This window comes from Salvelinus fontinalis, chromosome 18, assembly GCF_029448725.1.
Source record: "Salvelinus fontinalis isolate EN_2023a chromosome 18, ASM2944872v1, whole genome shotgun sequence".
NCBI lineage: Eukaryota > Metazoa > Chordata > Actinopteri > Salmoniformes > Salmonidae > Salvelinus > Salvelinus fontinalis.
In genome coordinates, this window is record NC_074682.1 from 53,017,226 (window position 1) to 53,036,459 (window position 19,234).

Here is a 19,234-nt window from a genome sequence, read left to right on the forward strand (position 1 = left end):
ATCCGAGATATCCCGAGTCAGGCAGATATCCGAGATATCCCGAGTCAGGCAGATATCCGAGATATCCCGAGTCAGGCAGATATCCGAGATATCCCGAGTCAGGCAGATATCCGAGATATCCCGAGTCAGGCAGATATCCGAGATATCCCGAGTCAGGCAGATATCCGAGATATCCCGAGTCAGGCAGATATCCGAGATATCCCGAGTCAGGCAGATATCCGAGATATCCCGAGTCAGGCAGATATCCGAGATATCCCGAGTCAGGCAGATATCCGAGATATCCCGAGTCAGGCAGATATCCGAGATATCCCGAGTCAGGCAGATATCCGAGATATCCCGAGTCAGGCAGATATCCGAGATATCCCGAGTCAGGCAGATATCCGAGATATCCCGAGTCAGGCAGATATCCGAGATATCCCGAGTCAGGCAGATATCCGAGATATCCCGAGTCAGGCAGATATCCGAGATATCCCGAGTCAGGCAGATATCCGAGATATCCCGAGTCAGGCAGATATCCGAGATATCCCGAGTCAGGCAGATATCCGAGATATCCCGAGTCAGGCAGATATCCGAGATATCCCGAGTCAGGCAGATATCCGAGATATCCCGAGTCAGGCAGATATCCGAGATATCCCGAGTCAGGCAGATATCCGAGATATCCCGAGTCAGGCAGATATCCGAGATATCCCGAGTCAGGCAGATATCCGAGATATCCCGAGTCAGGCAGATATCCGAGATATCCCGAGTCAGGCAGATATCCGAGATATCCCGAGTCAGGCAGATATCCGAGATATCCCGAGTCAGGCAGATATCCGAGATATCCCGAGTCAGGCAGATATCCGAGATATCCCGAGTCAGGCAGATATCCGAGATATCCCGAGTCAGGCAGATATCCGAGATATCCCGAGTCAGGCAGATATCCGAGATATCCCGAGTCAGGCAGATATCCGAGATATCCCGAGTCAGGCAGATATCCGAGATATCCCGAGTCAGGCAGATATCCGAGATATCCCGAGTCAGGCAGATATCCGAGATATCCCGAGTCAGGCAGATATCCGAGATATCCCGAGTCAGGCAGATATCCGAGATATCCCGAGTCAGGCAGATATCCGAGATATCCCGAGTCAGGCAGATATCCGAGATATCCCGAGTCAGGCAGATATCCGAGATATCCCGAGTCAGGCAGATATCCGAGATATCCCGAGTCAGGCAGATATCCGAGATATCCCGAGTCAGGCAGATATCCGAGATATCCCGAGTCAGGCAGATATCCGAGATATCCCGAGTCAGGCAGATATCCGAGATATCCCGAGTCAGGCAGATATCCGAGATATCCCGAGTCAGGCAGATATCCGAGATATCCCGAGTCAGGCAGATATCCGAGATATCCCGAGTCAGGCAGATATCCGAGATATCCCGAGTCAGGCAGATATCCGAGATATCCCGAGTCAGGCAGATATCCGAGATATCCCGAGTCAGGCAGATATCCGAGATATCCCGAGTCAGGCAGATATCCGAGATATCCCGAGTCAGGCAGATATCCGAGATATCCCGAGTCAGGCAGATATCCGAGATATCCCGAGTCAGGCAGATATCCGAGATATCCCGAGTCAGGCAGATATCCGAGATATCCCGAGTCAGGCAGATATCCGAGATATCCCGAGTCAGGCAGATATCCGAGATATCCCGAGTCAGGCAGATATCCGAGATATCCCGAGTCAGGCAGATATCCGAGATATCCCGAGTCAGGCAGATATCCGAGATATCCCGAGTCAGGCAGATATCCGAGATATCCCGAGTCAGGCAGATATCCGAGATATCCCGAGTCAGGCAGATATCCGAGATATCCCGAGTCAGGCAGATATCCGAGATATCCCGAGTCAGGCAGATATCCGAGATATCCCGAGTCAGGCAGATATCCGAGATATCCCGAGTCAGGCAGATATCCGAGATATCCCGAGTCAGGCTCATATTGACCTTTGTGTTTGAGTCTCTGTCCACGTTCCCACCAGCTCACAGTTTTCTGCTGTGAGCAATGTGCACTGCTGGCAGCCATGCAGAGACCAGGGACTATAAATCTTACTACTACCCACAGTTAAAGCTACCTAGCAGCCTACGCAGTGCTGCAAAGTCAGCCTCTGTCTGTCTGCAGCCCAGCCGTCCTCCTACAGCAAGCAGCCAGCATCCTGGAACCCATGCAGAGCAGGTAGAATAGTAATTAATCATGAATGCACATTGTAGGACAGATAACTGATTGATTACTGATGGAGATAACAGTTGGTAGTGTAACAACCCGAAACCATTCACATGTACACTGACTCTGACCGTGTGGTTTGGCTACTTCATCCTTGTAAAGGATATGAAGGTTGTCCACTGTGATGCAGTGATTGTAAAGGATATGAAGGTTGTCCATTGTGATGCAGTGATTGTGAAGGATATGAAGGTTGTCCATTGTGATGCAGTGATTGTAAAGGATATGAAGGTTGTCCACTGTGATGCAGTGATTGTAAAGGATATGAAGGTTGTCCATTGTGATGCAGTGATTGTGAAGGATATGAAGGTTGTCCATTGTGATGCAGTGATTGTAAAGGATATGAAGGTTGTCCATTGTGATGCAGTGATTGTAAAGGATATGAAGGTTGTCCACTGTGATGCAGTGATTGTGAAGGATCAAATATGAAGGATCAAATCAAATATAATTTTATTGGTCACATACACGCGTTTAGCAGATGTTATTGCGGGTGTAGCGAAATGCTTGTGCTTCTAGCTCCGACAGTGCAGTAGTATCTAACATGTAATATCTAACAGTTTCACAACATACACTCGATACACACAAATCGAAGTAAGGAATGGATTAAAAATATACACTACCGTTCAAAAGTTTGGGGTCACTTAGAAATGTCCTTGTTTTTGAAAGAAAAGCACATTTTTTGGTCCATTAAAATAACATAAAATTTATCAGAAATACAGTGTAGACATTGTTAATGTTGTAAATCACTATTGTAGCTGGAAACGGCAGATTTTTAATGGAATATCTACATAGGCGTACAGAGGCCCATTATCAGTCACCATCACTCCTGTGATCCAATGGCACGTTGTGTTAGCTAATCCAAGTTTATCATTTTAAAAGGCTAATTGATCATTAGAAAACCCTTTTGCAATTTTGTTAGCACAGCTGAAAACTGTTGTTCTGATTAAAGAAGCAATACAACTGGCCTAGTTGAGTATCTGGAGCATCAGCATTTGTTGGTTCGATTACAGGCTCCAAATATCTAGAAACAAAGTGTCACGTTCTGACCAGAGTTCTTGTGTGTTGTGCTTGTTTTAGTGTTGGTCAAGACGTGAGCTGGGTGGGCATTCTATGTTGTGTGTCTAGTTTGTCTGTTTCTATGTTTGGCCTAATATGGTTCTCAATCAGAGGCAGATGTTTTGTGTTGTCTCTGATTGGGAATCATATATAGATGGCTTGTTTTGTGTTGGGATTTTGTGGGTGGTTGTTTCCTGTCTGTGTTTTCTCTGCACCAGATAGGGCTGTTTCGGTTTGCCACGTTTGTTATTTTGTTAGTTGTAAGTGTTCACAGTTTCGTCTTGTTTATTAAAGTCATGTTGAACACGAGCTACGCTGCGTCTTGGTCCGATCCCTGCTACACCTCTTCTTCAAACGAAGAGGAGGAAGGCTGCCGTTACTCAAAGACCTTTCTTCTGAAACTCGTCAGTCTATTCTTGTTCTGAGAAATGAAGGCTATTCCATGTGAGAAATTGCCAAGAAACTGAAGATCTCGTACAATGCTGTGTACTACTCCCTTCGCAGAACAGCGCAAACTGTCATAGCAAAGACTTATAGATGACCTGGAGCCAGTGGGTTTGGTGACAAATATTTAGCGAGGGCCAGCCAACAAGAGCATCAAGGTCGTAGTGGTGGGTAGTATATGGGGCTTTGGTGACAAAACGGATGGCACTGTGATAGACTACGTCCAATTTGCTGAGTAGAGTGTTGGAGGCTATTTTGTAAATGACATCGCCGAAGTCAAGGATTGGTAGGATAGTCAGTTTTACGAGGGTATGTTTGGCAGCATGAGTGAAGGAGGCTTTGTTGCGAAATAGGAAGCCGATTCTAGATTTAATTTTGGATTGGAGATGCTTAATGTGAGTCTGGAAGGAGAGTTTACAGTCTAGCCAGACACCTAGGTAATTGTAGTTGTCCACATATTCTAAGTCAGAACCATCCAGAGTAGTGATGCTAGTCGGGCGGGCGGGTGCGGGCAGCAATTGGTTGAAGAGCATGCATTTAGTTTTAGTTTTAAGATACAGTGGCATAGTATAGAGTACAGTATATACATATGAGATGAGTAATGCAGATACGGAGACATTATTAAAGTGGCTAGTATTTCATTTCCTTAAAGTGGCCAGTGTTTCCTAATCTATGTCTATAGTGTCACGGCTCCTCCTCTGCAGTGCAGGGGGAGGTTCCTCCTGCAGGCAGAGGAGGGTCGTTAGTGATTGGAGTCACCTGGGCTCAGGGTATTTAAACTGCTGCTTCACTAATCTCTGGCTCTCTCTCTGCTCCTCCAGGTATGATCATGTTTTGTTTGTTCCTTTGTGGTTTTGCATAGTTTTCACTCAGTCATGTTCACACACACATATTCACGCACCCATGCACTTTACATACACCTTACATTATGATACATCCACACCTCATTCCTTTTCCTTAGTTTAAAATGAATAGTTTTGTTTATAATAAAGAACACTTTTAATTGGCCTATACCTGTTGTTCGTGTCCCCAGGCCGGCTCATAGCTTGTGACAAGAATGAGGGGACACGAACAACAGGTATAGGCCAATTTAAAGTCTCTCAGGCCCATCTTTGATGCACCTGTACTAACCTCGCCTTCTGGATGATAGCAGGGTGAACAGGCAGTGGCTCGGGTGGTTGTTGTCCTTGATGATCTTCTTGGCCTTCCTGTGGCATTGAGTGCTGTAGGTGTCCTGGAGGGCAGAAAGTTTGCCCCCGGTGATGCGTTGGGCAGACCGCAACAATTTTGCGATTGTTGATGCAGTTGCCATACCAAGCGGTGATACAGCCTGACAGGATGCTCTCGAACGCTCGCTGTTGCGCCTTCTTCACCACACTATCTGTGTGGGTGGACCATTTTAGTTTGTCCGTGATGTGTATGCCGAGGAACTTGAAGCTTTCCACCTTCACCACTGCGGTCCCTCTGCTGTTTCCTTAAGTCCACGGTCATCTCCTTAGTTTTGTTGACGTTGAGTGAGAGGTTATTTTTCTGGCACCACACTCCCAGAGCCCTCACCTCCTCCCTGTAGGCTGTGTCATTGTTGTTGGTAATCAAGCCTACTACTGTTGTGTAGTCCGCAAACTTGATGATTGAGCTGGAGGCGTGCATGGCCACACAGTCATGGGTGAACAGGGAGTACAGGAAGGGGCTGAGCACGCACCCTTGTGGAGCCCCAGTGTTGAGGATCAGCGAAGATGAGGTGTTGTTTTCTACCTTCACCACCTGGGGGGCGGCCCGTCAGGAAATCCAGGACCCAGTTGCACAGGGCGGGGTTCAGACCCAGGGCCTCCGGCTTGATGATGAGCTTGGAGGGTACTATGGTGTTGAAGGCTGAGCTGTAGTCAATGAACAGCATTCTTACAAAGGTAGGCCTCTTGTCCAGATGGGATAGGGCAGTGTGCAGTGTGATGGCGATTGCATTGTCTGTGGATCTATTGGGGCGGTATGCAAATTGAAGTGAGTCTAGGGTGGCAGGTAAGGTGGAGGTGATATGATCCTTGACTAGTCTCTCAAAGCATTTCATGATGACAGAGGTGAGTGCTACGGGGCGATAGTAATTTAGTTAAATTACCTTTGCTTTCTTAGGTACAGGGACAATGGTGGCCATCTTGAAGCATGTGGGGACAACAGACTGGGATAGGGAGATATTGAATATATCTGTATGAAGGATGTCCAATGCGGTGCAGTGATTGTGAGTGCACCTAGAGCAGACAGCAGGATCCTGGAAACTATTGAGAGCAGAGAATAGTCATTTATCATGCTATTGACCACCATGATGGGAAGACGCCTATGAAAATCCTGTAATGCAGATAACAAAATAGCTGGAACCTGTGTCATTCTACCACACACACACACACACACACACGCACACGCACACGCACACACAGACAGACAGATGCAGGCACACATACACGCCCCACACACACTCACAAAGACATGTGTGTGGCCTTCAACTAAAGATGAAGAATCACACACAAAATCAATGTCCAGTGGGGTGCAGAGCAGCGATTGCACATGTGAAGAATTCCCTTGCAGTGTGGGGCCACTGGTTGTGAGAACAGTCCAAAAAGTGAAGCATACGGTTCACTTCCAGATGGTTAACAACATTGGCCCTTACAGAGATCATCAGGAGAGCAGAGAGGAGTCAGTCAAAATGACAATCTATCCTGAACATCACTACTGTAACGCTTGTACTTCATACTTATTTTACTTATTGTAATTTTTATTTGACTCTTTATTATTGATGGATTATTGTAGGTTACTGTAATGTTGACTACTACTGTAATGTTGACTACTACTGTAATGTTGACTACTGTAATGTTGACTACTACTGTAATGTTGACGACTACTGTAATGTTGACTACTGTAATGTTGACTACTGTAATGTTGACTACTGTAATGTTGACTACTGTACTGTAATGTTGATTACTGTAATGTTGATTACTGTAATGTTGATTACTGTAATGTTGACGATTACTGTAATGTTGACGATTACTGTAATGTTGACTACTGTACTGTAATGTTGACTACTGTACTGTAATGTTGATTACTGTACTGTAATGTTGATTACTGTAATGTTGACTATTACTGTAAAGTTGACTACTGTAATGTTGACTACTACTGTAATGTTGAGGGAGCTAGCGCACAACTTTTATACCTGCTGTAAATTTGATTTGATACTCCACATGATTCCCCTGCAACTCGGGCTCCCGAGTGGCACAGCGGTCTAAAGCACTGCATCTCAGTGTTTGAGGCGTCACTACAGACACCCTGGTTTGAATCCAAGCTGCATCACAACCGGCAGTGATTGGGAGTCCCATAGGGCGGCGCACAATTGGCCCAGCGTCGTCCGGGTTTGGCTGGGGTAGGCCGTCATTATAAATAAGAATTTGTTCTTAACTGACTTGCCTAGTTAAATAAAGGTTAAATAAAACATATAAAATTGGCTGCTATCTGATCCAGTGAACAGAGGGAATCTGACTCCATCAGGGGGATTTAGAGGGAATCTGACTCCATCAGGGGGATTTAGAGGGAATCTGACTCCAACAGGGAGATTTACAGGGAATCTGACTCCAACTGGGAGATTTAGAGAGAATCTGATTCCAACAGGGAGATTTAGAGGCAATCTGACTCCAACAGGGAGATTTAGAGGGAATCTGACTCCAACAGGGAGATTTAGAGGCAATCTGACTCCAACAGGGAGATTTAGAGGCAATCTGACTCCAACAGGGAGATTTAGAGGGAATCTGACTCCAACAGGGAGATTTAGAGGGAATCTGACTCCAACAGGGAGATTTAGAGGCAATCTGACTCCAACAGGGAGATTTAGAGGGAATCTGACTCCAACATGGAGATTTAGAGGGAATCTGACTCCAACAGGGAGATTTAGAGGGAATCTGACTCCAACAGGGGGATTTAGAGAGAATCTGACTCCAACAGGGAGATTTAGAGGGAATCTGACTCCATCAGGGAGATTTAGAGGGAAGAGAGAATAGGATCAACTGAAGAAGCAAAAGATTTTGCACAATCACTCATTTTAGGATCATCCTAAAATCCTGTTCCAAGTAAAGAAACAATTATCAAGAGTATCAATTTGATTTAATCCACAATGACTATCATTGATGCCGTTCTTGTTGCTGTTGTTTATGTGCATTGGGCATGTCTGAGTTAACTACATGTGAGGTCTGTAGTGTCCTTTCACATCACATATTGGTCAATGAAATTACGTTGAAAGTAACGTTTTGTGAGTGGTAAAACTCCAGAAACATGGTCATAGTGGTTGTTTTGGAGTGTCTGAGGTGGAACTGCGTTAGAACTGTCAAATCCACAAGTGGCTCCTGGCATTATACCTAAAGCGGACATTGCCATTGGCTGCAGGGAGTCAAATTAACAGAATACAGCCTGGTTAACACATTGGAACACTGGAATGTGACATGGAATCTACACCTTCATTAGGAACACTGGAATGTGATATGGAATCTACACCTTCATTAGGAACACTGGAATGTGATATGGAATCTACACCTTCATTAGGAACACTGGAATGTGAGATGTAATCTACACCTCCATAAGGAACACTGGAATGTGATATGGAATCTACACCTTCATTAGGAACACTGGAATGTGAGATGTAATCTACACCTTCATTAGGAACACTGGAATGTGATATGGAATCTACACCTCCATAAGGAACACTGGAATGTGATATGGAATCTACACCTCCATTAGGAACACTGGAATGTGAGATGTAATCTACACCTCCATTAGGAACACTGGAATGTGAGATGTAATCTACACCTCCATAAGGAACACTGGAATGTGATATGGAATCTACACCTTCATTAGGAACACTGGAATGTGAGATGGAATCTACACCTCCATTAGGAACACTGGAATGTGAGATGTAATCTACACCTCCATTAGGAACACTGGAATGTGAGATGTAATCTACACCTCCATTAGGAACACTGGAATGTGAGATGGAATCTACACCTCCATTATGATGATAGAAACCCTCATTATTTAGTTGAATGATTTTTCTATTTTCTATTCAGCCTACACTTTCTCCTTCTGAACTTGTAACGTGAGTGGGACGGGTGTGGCAATGATCGCAAGACGGCTTCCAACGCAGTTCCACCTCCAACATTGCCAAAACATCCGCTAATCGGGTGTCTGCTATCGCCAGTTAACGCTTGATTTGATTGGACCTGTGCCATAGTCTTTCTCCTGTGACCTTCAAGTCTTGTCCTTGAAGCTAAATGTAGAACACAGCACTGTTGTATACGTCAGCCCCTCAGTGATGAAGAGCTGCTTTCCAAATGGCACCCTGTTCCCTGCATAGTGCACTTCCTTTGACCAGAGCCACTATGTAGGTAATGGGGAGTCATTGGGAAGGTACCCAAGGTTAGCCACAGGCGCAGCCATGTGGGAACTTACAGAGCCAGAGCAGTACTATGATAGTTGACCAATAGCACCAGTGTAATGGATGTGGTTCAGTGGAACATGTTTCCATGATGCCATACGTTGCCTGAGACCTGCCTGAAGGCTTGTGTTAGCTCCCTGAGCTCTAGCCTTTAGCTCGGCGGGCTAACACAAGCCGTATGGTGTGACTGTTCAGGAGACATAGGTTCACACCCAGTTGATCACAGTAGCAGTGTTAGCCCGCTGAGCTAAAACCAAGGCATGCTATGTTGCCTACCAACAGAGATACCAACATAAACCCCTAAACCCCTAAGCCCCTGTTCCCCTAAATCCCGAGCTCCTGTACCCCTAAACCCCTAGCCCCTAAACCCCTAGCCCCTGTACCCCTAAACCCCGAGGCCCTGTACCACTAAACCCCGAGCTCCTGTACCCCTAAACCCCTAGCTCCTGTACCCCTAAACCCCTAAACCCGAGCCCCTGTACCCCTGAACCCCTAGCCCCTAAACCCCTAGCTCCTGTACCCCTGAACCCCTAGCTCCTGTACCCCTGAACCCCTAGATCCTAAACCCCTAGCCCCTAAACCCCTAGCTCCTGTACCCCTAAACCCCTAAGCCCCTAAACTCCTAGCCCCTAAACTCCTAGCCCCTAAACCCCTATGTAACGGCTTTCCTCTTCCTCTTCATCCGAAGAGGAGGAGCATGGATTGAACCAAGACGCAGCGTTGTAACTTGACATGATGAATTTATTTAACAAGACGAAGACGAAACGAAATACACTTTAACAAACTACAAAACAACAAACGACGTAGACGCACCTGAACATAAGAACTTACATGACACGAAGAACGCATGAAACAGGAACAGACTACATAAACCGAACAAACAAACCGAAAACAGTCCTGTGTGGCGCAACGTACATAGACACAGACACAGGAGACAACCACCCACAAACAAACAGTGTGAAAACACCTACCTTAATATGGCTCTCAATCAGAGGAAATGAAAACCACCTGCCTCTAATTGAGAGCCATATCAGGTCACCCCTTTAACCAACATAGAAACACATAACATAGACTACCCACCCAAACTCACGCCCTGACCGTCAAACACATACAAAATAACAGAAAACCGGTCAGGAACGTGACACCCTAGCTCCTGTACCCCTAACCCCTAGCTCCTGTACCCCTAACCCCTAGCTCCTGTACCCCTGAACCCCTAGATCCTGTACCCCTAAACCCCTAGCCCCTAAACCCCTAGCTCCTGTACCCCTAAACCCCTAGCCCCTAAACCACCTAGCTCCTGAACCCTTAGCTCCTGTACCCCTAGCTCCTGAACCCCTAGATCCTGTACCCCTAAACCCCTAAACCCCTAGCTCCTGAACCCCTAGATCCTGTACCCCTAAACCCCTAGCTCCTGAACCCCTAGCTCCTGTACCCCTAAGCCCCTAGCCCCTAAACCCATAAACCCCTAAACCCCTAGCTCCTGTACCCCTAAACCCCTAGCCCCTGCAGACTTGCAAGTTAGCCAGTGGAGGTTTGGGGCTTTCTCGCTTCTGCTAACTTTTATTTATGCATTAGCTGCTGAGAGGAAGAGACCCAGAAAAGTCACTTGCTGCTTGGCACTTGCTTCTGAACATCCGCTCTGGCTGTATCAGTGAAGGGATTTAAATGTTTACTTCTCTGTGAAGCTTTTTATCTTGCAGCTGGGAGGGATTTGAGCTATTTAGCTGGTGGCTGGGAGAGATTGGAGCTATTTAGCTGGGAGGGATCGAAGATTTTAGCTTGTGGCTGGGAGGGATTGAAGATTTTTAGCTTGTGGCTGGGAGAGATTGAAGATTTTTAGCTTGTGGCTGGGAGGGATTGAAGATTTTTAGCATGTGGCTGGGAGGGATTGAAGATTTTTAGCTTGTGGCTGGGAGGGATTGAAGATTTTTAGCTTGTGGCTGGGAGGGATTGAAGATTTCTGGCACATACAGTGCCATGAGCCTCATTTTTTGCTTTGCTTATGTGCCTCTGCTCACCTTATCTAAATACAAGCCTCTGTGACTCTGCATATAAAAGCCACGGCTTGGTAAATGGAAAATGTGTTTTGAAGGAATAAACCTCTGTCTTGTCTTGGTAACTCTTTCTGCCATGTGGCTGGGCCGGTGTCCTGGCGTGGTAAAAAAGCCTGTTTTACAAGACTCCGTGACTCTGCATAGAGAAAACCACGGCTAGGATGGAAAATGTATTTGGGGAATATGGAATAAACCTGTTTTGGTAGTCTCTCTTAACAGACTGTTAACTTAATCGAGGTAGCTGGCCTGCACACACAATATTTGGTTCTATGTTCCACGATTGGTATTACTGTCTTGCCTCTTGGTGACACTTCTTGCCATGTGGTCGGTGGCCTGGCCTGGTGACAGAGACACAGGGGATTAAGCCCAGTGTGACACCATAGTGTAGTAAGCGTGTTCAGACAGTGTGGAGTGTGATACTAAGCTGGTTGGACTCTAGGCCTTACTAAGCCATCTGGGACAGGCTGGGGTTTAGACTAGGCTGGGGACAGGCAGCGGACTGCTGGGGTTAAGACTAGGCTGGGGACAGGTTGGGGTTAATAATAAGCTGGGGAAAGGCTGGGGTTGACTAGACTGGGGAGAGACTGGGGTTAAGACTAGGCTGGGGACAGGTTGGGGTTAATAATAAGCTGGGGAAAGGCTGGGGTTGACTAGACTGGGGAGAGACTGGGGTTAAGACTAGGCTGGGGACAGGTTGGGGTTAATAATAAGCTGGGGAAAGGCTGGGGTTGACTAGACTGGGGAGAGACTGGGGTTAAGACTAGGCTGGGGACAGGTTGGGGTTAATAATAAGCTGGGGAAAGGCTGGGGTTGACTAGACTGGGGAGAGACTGGGGTTAAGACTAGGCTGGGGACAGGTTGGGGTTAATAATAAGCTGGGGAAAGGCTGGGGTTGACTAGACTGGGGAGAGACTGGGGTTAAGACTAGGCTGGGGACAGGTTGGGGTTAATAATAAGCTGGGGAAAGGCTGGGGTTGACTAGACTGGGGAGAGACTGGGGTTAAGACTAGGCTGGGGACAGGTTGGGGTTAATAATAAGCTGGGGAAAGGCTGGGGTTGACTAGACTGGGGAGAGACTGGGGTTAAGACTAGGCTGGGGACAGGTTGGGGTTAATAATAAGCTGGGGAAAGGCTGGGGTTGACTAGACTGGGGAGAGACTGGGGTTAAGACTAGGCTGGGGACAGGTTGGGGTTAATAATAAGCTGGGGAAAGGCTGGGGTTGACTAGACTGGGGAGAGACTGGGGTTAAGACTAGGCTGGGGACAGGTTGGGGTTAATAATAAGCTGGGGAAAGGCTGGGGTTGACTAGACTGGGGAGAGACTGGGGTTAAGACTAGGCTGGGGACAGGTTGGGGTTAATAATAAGCTGGGGAAAGGCTGGGGTTGACTAGACTGGGGAGAGACTGGGGTTAAGACTAGGCTGGGGACAGGTTGGGGTTAATAATAAGCTGGGGAAAGGCTGGGGTTGACTAGACTGGGGAGAGACTGGGGTTAAGACTAGGCTGGGGACAGGTTGGGGTTAATAATAAGCTGGGGAAAGGCTGGGGTTGACTAGACTGGGGAGAGACTGGGGTTAAGACTAGGCTGGGGACAGGTTGGGGTTAATAATAAGCTGGGGAAAGGCTGGGGTTGACTAGACTGGGGAGAGACTGGGGTTAAGGAGGCAGGGAAGTGGCAGTAGAGTGTACTAGACAGGAGAAAGTGTCTTAGCAGGTTAAGTGCTTAGTTACCTCGTGTCCATCTGTCTCGGCCATGCCAGCGTCCTATCCTGTGGCCAGTCACATACAACAGCTGCTTTAAATGCATCCGAGCAATATAAGACAGCTGCTTTAAATGCACCCGGACCATATTTTATTTTTTTATTTTTTTATTTCACCTTTATTTAACCAGGTAGGCTAGTTGAGAACAAGTTCTCATTTGCAACTGCAACCTGGCCAAGATAAAGCATAGCAGTGTGAACAGACAACAACACAGAGTTACACATGGAGTAAACAATAAACAAGTCAATAACATGGTAGAAAAAAAAAGAGAATCTATATACAATGTGTGCAAAAGGCATGAGGTTGGCAATAAATCGAGTAATTACAATTTAGCAGATTAACACTGGAGTGATAAATCATCAGATGATCATGTGCAAGAAGAGATACTGGTGTGCAAAAGAGCAGAAAAGTAAATAAATAAAAGCAGTATGGGGGGTGAGGTAGGTAAATTGGGTGGGTAGTTTACAGATGGACTATGTACAGCTGCAGCGATCGGTTAGCTGCTCGGATAGCAGATTTTTAAAGTTGTTGAGGGAGATAAAAGTCTCCAACTTCAGAGATTTTTGCAATTCGTTCCAGTCGCAGGCAGCAGAGAGCTGGAAGGAAAGGCGTCCAAATGAGGTTTTGGCTTTAGGGATGATCAGTGAGATACACCTGCTGGAGCGCGTGCTACGGGTGGGTGTAGCCATCGTGACCAGTGAGCTGAGATAAGGCGGCACTTTACCTAGCATAGCCTTGTAGATGACCTGGAGCCAGTGGGTCTGACGACGAACATGTAGCGAGGGCCAGCCGACTAGGGCATACAGGTCGCAGTGGTGGGTCGTATAAGATGCTTTAGTAACAAAACGGATGGCACTGTGATAAACTGCATCCAGTTTGCTGAGTAGAGTATTGGAAGCTATTTTGTAGATGACATCGCCAAAGTCGAGGATCGGTAGGATAGTCAGTTTTACTAGGGTAAGTTTGGCGGCGTGAGTGAAGGAGGCTTTGTTGCGGAATAGAAAGCCGACTCTAGATTTGATTTTGGATTGGAGATGTTTGATATGAGTCTGAAAGGAGAGTTTGCAGTCTAGCCAGACACCTAGGTACTTATAGATGTCCACATATTCTAGGTCGGAACCGTTCAGGGTGGTGATGCTAGTCGGGCGTGCGGGTGCAGGCAGCGAACGGTTGAAAAGCATGCATTTGGTTTTACTAGCGTTTAAGAGCAGTTGGAGGCCACGGAAGGAGTGTTGTATGGCATTGAAGCTCGTTTGGAGGTTAGATAGCACAGTGTCCAAGGAAGGGCCGGAAGTATACAGAATGGTGTCGTCTGCATAGAGGTGGATCAGGGAATCGCCCGCAGCAAGAGCAACATCATTGATGTATACAGAGAAAAGAGTCGGCCCGAGAATTGAACCCTGTGGTACCCCCATAGAGACTGCCAGAGGACCGGACAACATGCCCTCCGATTTGACACAATGAACTCTGTCTGCAAAGTAGTTGGTGAACCAGGCAAGGCAGTCATTAGAAAAACCGAGGCTACTGAGTCTGCCGATAAGAATATGGTGATTGACAGAGTCGAAAGCCTTGGCCAGGTCGATGAAGACGGCTGCACAGTAATGTCTTTTATCGATGGCGGTTATGACATCGTTTAGTACCTTGAGCGTGGCTGAGGTGCACCCGTGACCGGCTCGGAAACCGGATTGCACAGCGGAGAAGGTACGGTGGGATTCGAGATGGTCAGTGATCTGTTTGTTGACTTGGCTTTCGAAGACCTTAGATAGGCAGGGCAGGATGGATATAGGTCTGTAACAGTTTGGGTCCAGGGTGTCTCCCCCTTTGAAGAGGGGGATGACCGCGGCAGCTTTCCAATCCTTGGGGATCTCAGATGATACGAAGGAGAGGTTGAACAGGCTGGTAATAGGGGGTGCGACAATGGCGGCGGACAGTTTCAGAAATAGGGGGTCCAGATTGTCAAGCCCAGCTGATTTGTATGGGTCCAGGTTTTCCAGCTCTTTCAGAACATCTGCTATCTGGATATGGGTAAAGGAGAAGCTGGGGAGGCTTGGGCGAGTAGCAGCGGGGGGGGGGGGGGCGGGGCTGTTGGCCAGGGTTGGAGTCGCCAGGAGGAAGGCATGGCCAGCCATTGAGAAATGTTTGTTGAAGTTTTCGATTATCACGGACTTATCAGTGGTGACCGTGTTACCTAGCCTCAGTGAAGTGGGCAGCTGGGAGGAGGTGCTCTTGTTTTCCATGGACTTTACAGTATCCCAGAACTTTTTGGAGTTAGAGCTACAGGATGCAAGTTTCTGCTTGAAAAAGCTGGCCTTTGCTTTCCTGACTGACTGCGTGTATTGGTTCCTGACTTCCCTGAACAGTTGAATATCGCGGGGGCTCTTCGATGCTATTGCAGTTCGCCACAGGATGTTTTTGTGCTGGTCGAGGGCAGTCAGGTCTGGAGTGAACCAAGGGCTATATCTGTTCTTGGTTCTGCATTTTTTGAACGGAGCATGCTTGTCTAATATGGTGAGGAAGTAACTTTTAAAGAATGACCAGGCATCCTCAACTGACGGGATGAGGTCAATATCCTTCCAGGGTACCCGGGCCAGGTCGATTAGAAAGGCCTGCTCGCAGAAGTGTTTTAGGGAGCGTTTGACAGTGATGAGGGGTGGTCGTTTGGACGCGGACCCGTGGCGGATACAGGCAATGAGGCAGTGATCGCTGAGATCTTGATTGAAGACAGCAGAGGTGTATTTGGAGGGCAAGTTGGTCAGGATAATGTCTATTAGGGTGCCCATGTTTACGGATTTAGGGTTGTACCTGGTGGGTTCCTTGATGATTTGAGTGAGATTGAGGGCATCAAGCTTAGATTGTAGGACTGCCGGGGTGTTAAGCATATCCCAGTTTAGGTCACCTAACAGAACAAACTCTGAAGCTAGATGGGGGGCGATCAATTCACAGATGGTGTCCAGGGCACAGCTGGGAGCTGAGGGGGGTCGGTAGCAGGCGGCAACAGTGAGAGACTTATTTCTGGAGAGATTAATTTTTAAAATTAGAAGTTCGAACTGTTTGGGCATAGACCTGGAAAGTATGACAGAACTTTGCAGGCTATCTCTGCAGTAGATTGCAACTCCTCCCCCTTTGGCAGTTCTATCTTGACGGAAAGTGTTATAGTTGGGTATGGAAATCTCAGAATTTTTGGTGGCCTTCCTAAACCAGGATTCGGAAACGGCAAGGACATCAGGGTTGGCAGAGTGTGCTAAAGCGGTGAGTAAGGCAAACTTAGGGAGGAGGCTTCTGATGTTGACATGCATAAGGCCAAGGCTTTTTCGATCACAGAAGTCAACAAATGAGGGTGACTGGGGACATGCAGGGCCTGGGTTTACCTCCACATCACCCGAGGAACAGAGGAGTAGTAGGATGAGGGTGCGGCTAAAGGCTATCAAAACTGGTCGCCTAGAGCGTTGGGGACAAGGAATAAAAGGAGCAGATTTATGGGCGTGGTAGAAAAGATTCTGGGCATAATGTGCAGACCAGGGTATGGTGGGGCACGGGTACAGCGGAGGCAAGCCCAGGCACTGGGTGATGATAAGAGAGGTTGTATCTCTGGACCTGCTGGTCTCAATGGGTGAGGTCACCGCATGTGTGGGGGGTGGGACAAAGGAGGTATCAGAGGTACGGAGAGTGGAACTATGGGGTCCATTGCAAACCAAAACAATGATAACTAGCCTGAACAACAGTATGCAAGGCATATTGATATTTGAGAGAGACATACAATAAGGCATAAAGTGATTGCAGGTCTTGATTGGGAGAGCTAGCTAAAACAACAGGTGAGATAACAGCAGCTAGTCAGCTAACACAGCAACATCAGGTAAAAATGGCGACGACCAGGCAGAGAGGGTCGGATTAACTACACACAGATCCTGAGTTAAAGCACAGAGCCGACAGATAAAACACAAATAAACGGAATGGAGTACCATGAATTAATGGACAGTCAAGCAGGCATCAGCTATGTAGCCGAGTGATCATAGTGTCCAGGGGGCAGCCGTAGATGGAGCAGTGAGGCCTCCACTAAGCTAGCCCGCGGCGTTTAAAGTTAGTAGCCCGGGGGGTGGTCTGCTCAGACGGAGGGGGTCTGCTCAGACGGAGGCCGGTTGAGGGCACAGCGGATATAATATAAGACAGCATATAAGACAGCTGCTTTAAATGCACCCGGGCCATATAAGACAGCTGCTTTAAATGCACCCGGGCCATATAAGACAGCTGCTTTAAATGCACCCGTGCCATATAAGACAGCTGCTTTAAATGCACACGGGCCATATAAGACAGCTGCTTTAAATGCACCCGGGCCATATAAGACAGCTGCTTTAAATGCACCCGGGCCATATAAGACAGCTGCCTTAAATGCACCCGGGCCATATAAGACAGCTGCTTTAAATGCACCCGGGCCATATAAGACAGCTGCTTTAAATGCACCCGGGCCATATAAGACAGCTGCTTTAAAAACACCCGGGCCATATAAGACGGCTGCTTTAAATGCACCCGGGCCATATAAGACAGCTGCCTTAAATGCACCCGGGCCATATAAGACAGCTGCTTTAAATGCACCTGGGCCATATAAGACAGCTGCTTTAAAAACACCCGGGCCATATAAGACAGCTGCTTTAAATGCACCCGGGCCATATAAGACAGCTGCTTTAAATGCACCCGGGCCATATAAGACAGCTGCTTTAAATGCACCCGGGCCATATAAGACAGCTGCTTTAAATGCACCCGGGCCATATAAGACAGCTGCTTTAAATGCACCCGGGCCATATAAGACAGCTGCTTTAAATGCACCCGGGTCATACAAGACAGCTGCTTTAAATGCACCCGGGCCATATAAGACAGCTGCTTTAAATGCACCCGGGCCATATAAGACAGCTGCTTTAAATACACACGGGCCATATAAGAAAGCTGCTTTAAATGCACCCGGGCCATATAAGACAGCTCTACAGTATGTAGCCACAATTGAACACTGTAGAAAAATCACAGAGAACAAGGCTATTTGACTGCTATTTATTTTACCAAAAAACAGTTGACAGTGAAAATCTTGTCTTGGTTTATTTCACAGCTGATTTAAGCTGGTACTTACCTGGTATTAACTAAGAACTGTGTGGAAATCTTTCCTTCCTTCACTCTTTCTTTCCAGGCTCCACACTGTTGTTCCTGTTGTCCTGTGACGCCCTGTTGAGTGATGGACCACCCACCCTGCTGTCCACCTCCCAGCCCTCTCCTCTGTCCCTCATTGACCTGGACCTAGATGTGGAGGAGCAGCCTGAGATGATGACCGGTAGGTTAAAGAAGCGGGCCCAATATCCGACTGAAAAATCTGGTGGGGCATGGCAACCGGAGCCTCACTGGCATCAGTACCCTAGATGCAATCGCCTGCCGTTGTGCCTTTTGAGCAAGATATTTAATCCCTGAGAAACTGGTCCAGGGAGAGTGTTTGTGTCTTTGGGGTTGGGCTATAAGCAAAATACAAATGTCTGTGGATTGACAATAAAGTAAATAATAAATCAAGACAATAAAGTATAATTTTTTCTCTGTAGTTCCAGGCAGCCCCACCACGGTACCAGGCCTAACCTCCCAGGGACGGGAGACCTCCCAGCAGGACACGTCCCAGGAGGCCTCAGGGTTCTTCACTGAGGACGGTGAAGACAACAAGCCTCTCCAGTCCTCTGTTAATCTCTGGGACGATGTCAGAGACCAAGTCAACATCACTGATCTAGACAGGAACTCCCTCAGAGGTACGTAGACTATGTATATGACAGTGGTATGTCCTTCCTGTCAGACTTCAGAGCTCCCCTGCTACATCTTGTCCATTATTTCGTGCCAGTGTAACGGATGTGAAATGGCTAGCTAGTTAGCGGGTACGCGCTACTAGCATTTCAATCAGTTACGTCACTTGCTCTGAAACCTAGAAGTAGTGTTGCCCCTTGCTCTGCAAGGGCCGCGGCTTTTGTGGAGCGATGGGTAACGACGCTTCGTGGGTGTCAGTTGTTGATGTGTGCAGAGGGTCCCTGGTTCGCGCCCGAGGTCGGGGCGAGGGGACGTACTAAAGTTATACTGTTACACCAAGGACAGGAGAAAGACAGGGAAGACCCTCGATAGCGGGGAATACATGGCAGCAGGTAACGTGTCTCAAACAGCAGCACTAGACACACTGTAGAAGTGATTATG

At 47.4% G+C, this 19,234-nt stretch overlaps 1 protein-coding gene across 1 annotated transcript in view; it reads left to right on the forward strand.

The window, feature by feature from the left end:
• The window catches only part of LOC129815752 (podocalyxin-like protein 2), a 44,538-nt gene that overhangs the window by 9,754 nt on the left and 15,550 nt on the right, over positions 1–19,234 (forward strand). The window contains exons 2-3 of the mRNA XM_055869842.1: positions 18,204–18,344; positions 18,604–18,801. Of these exons, the coding sequence (XP_055725817.1) occupies positions 18,204–18,344; positions 18,604–18,801 (339 nt within the window). The remainder of the gene's footprint in view (positions 1–18,203; positions 18,345–18,603; positions 18,802–19,234) is intronic.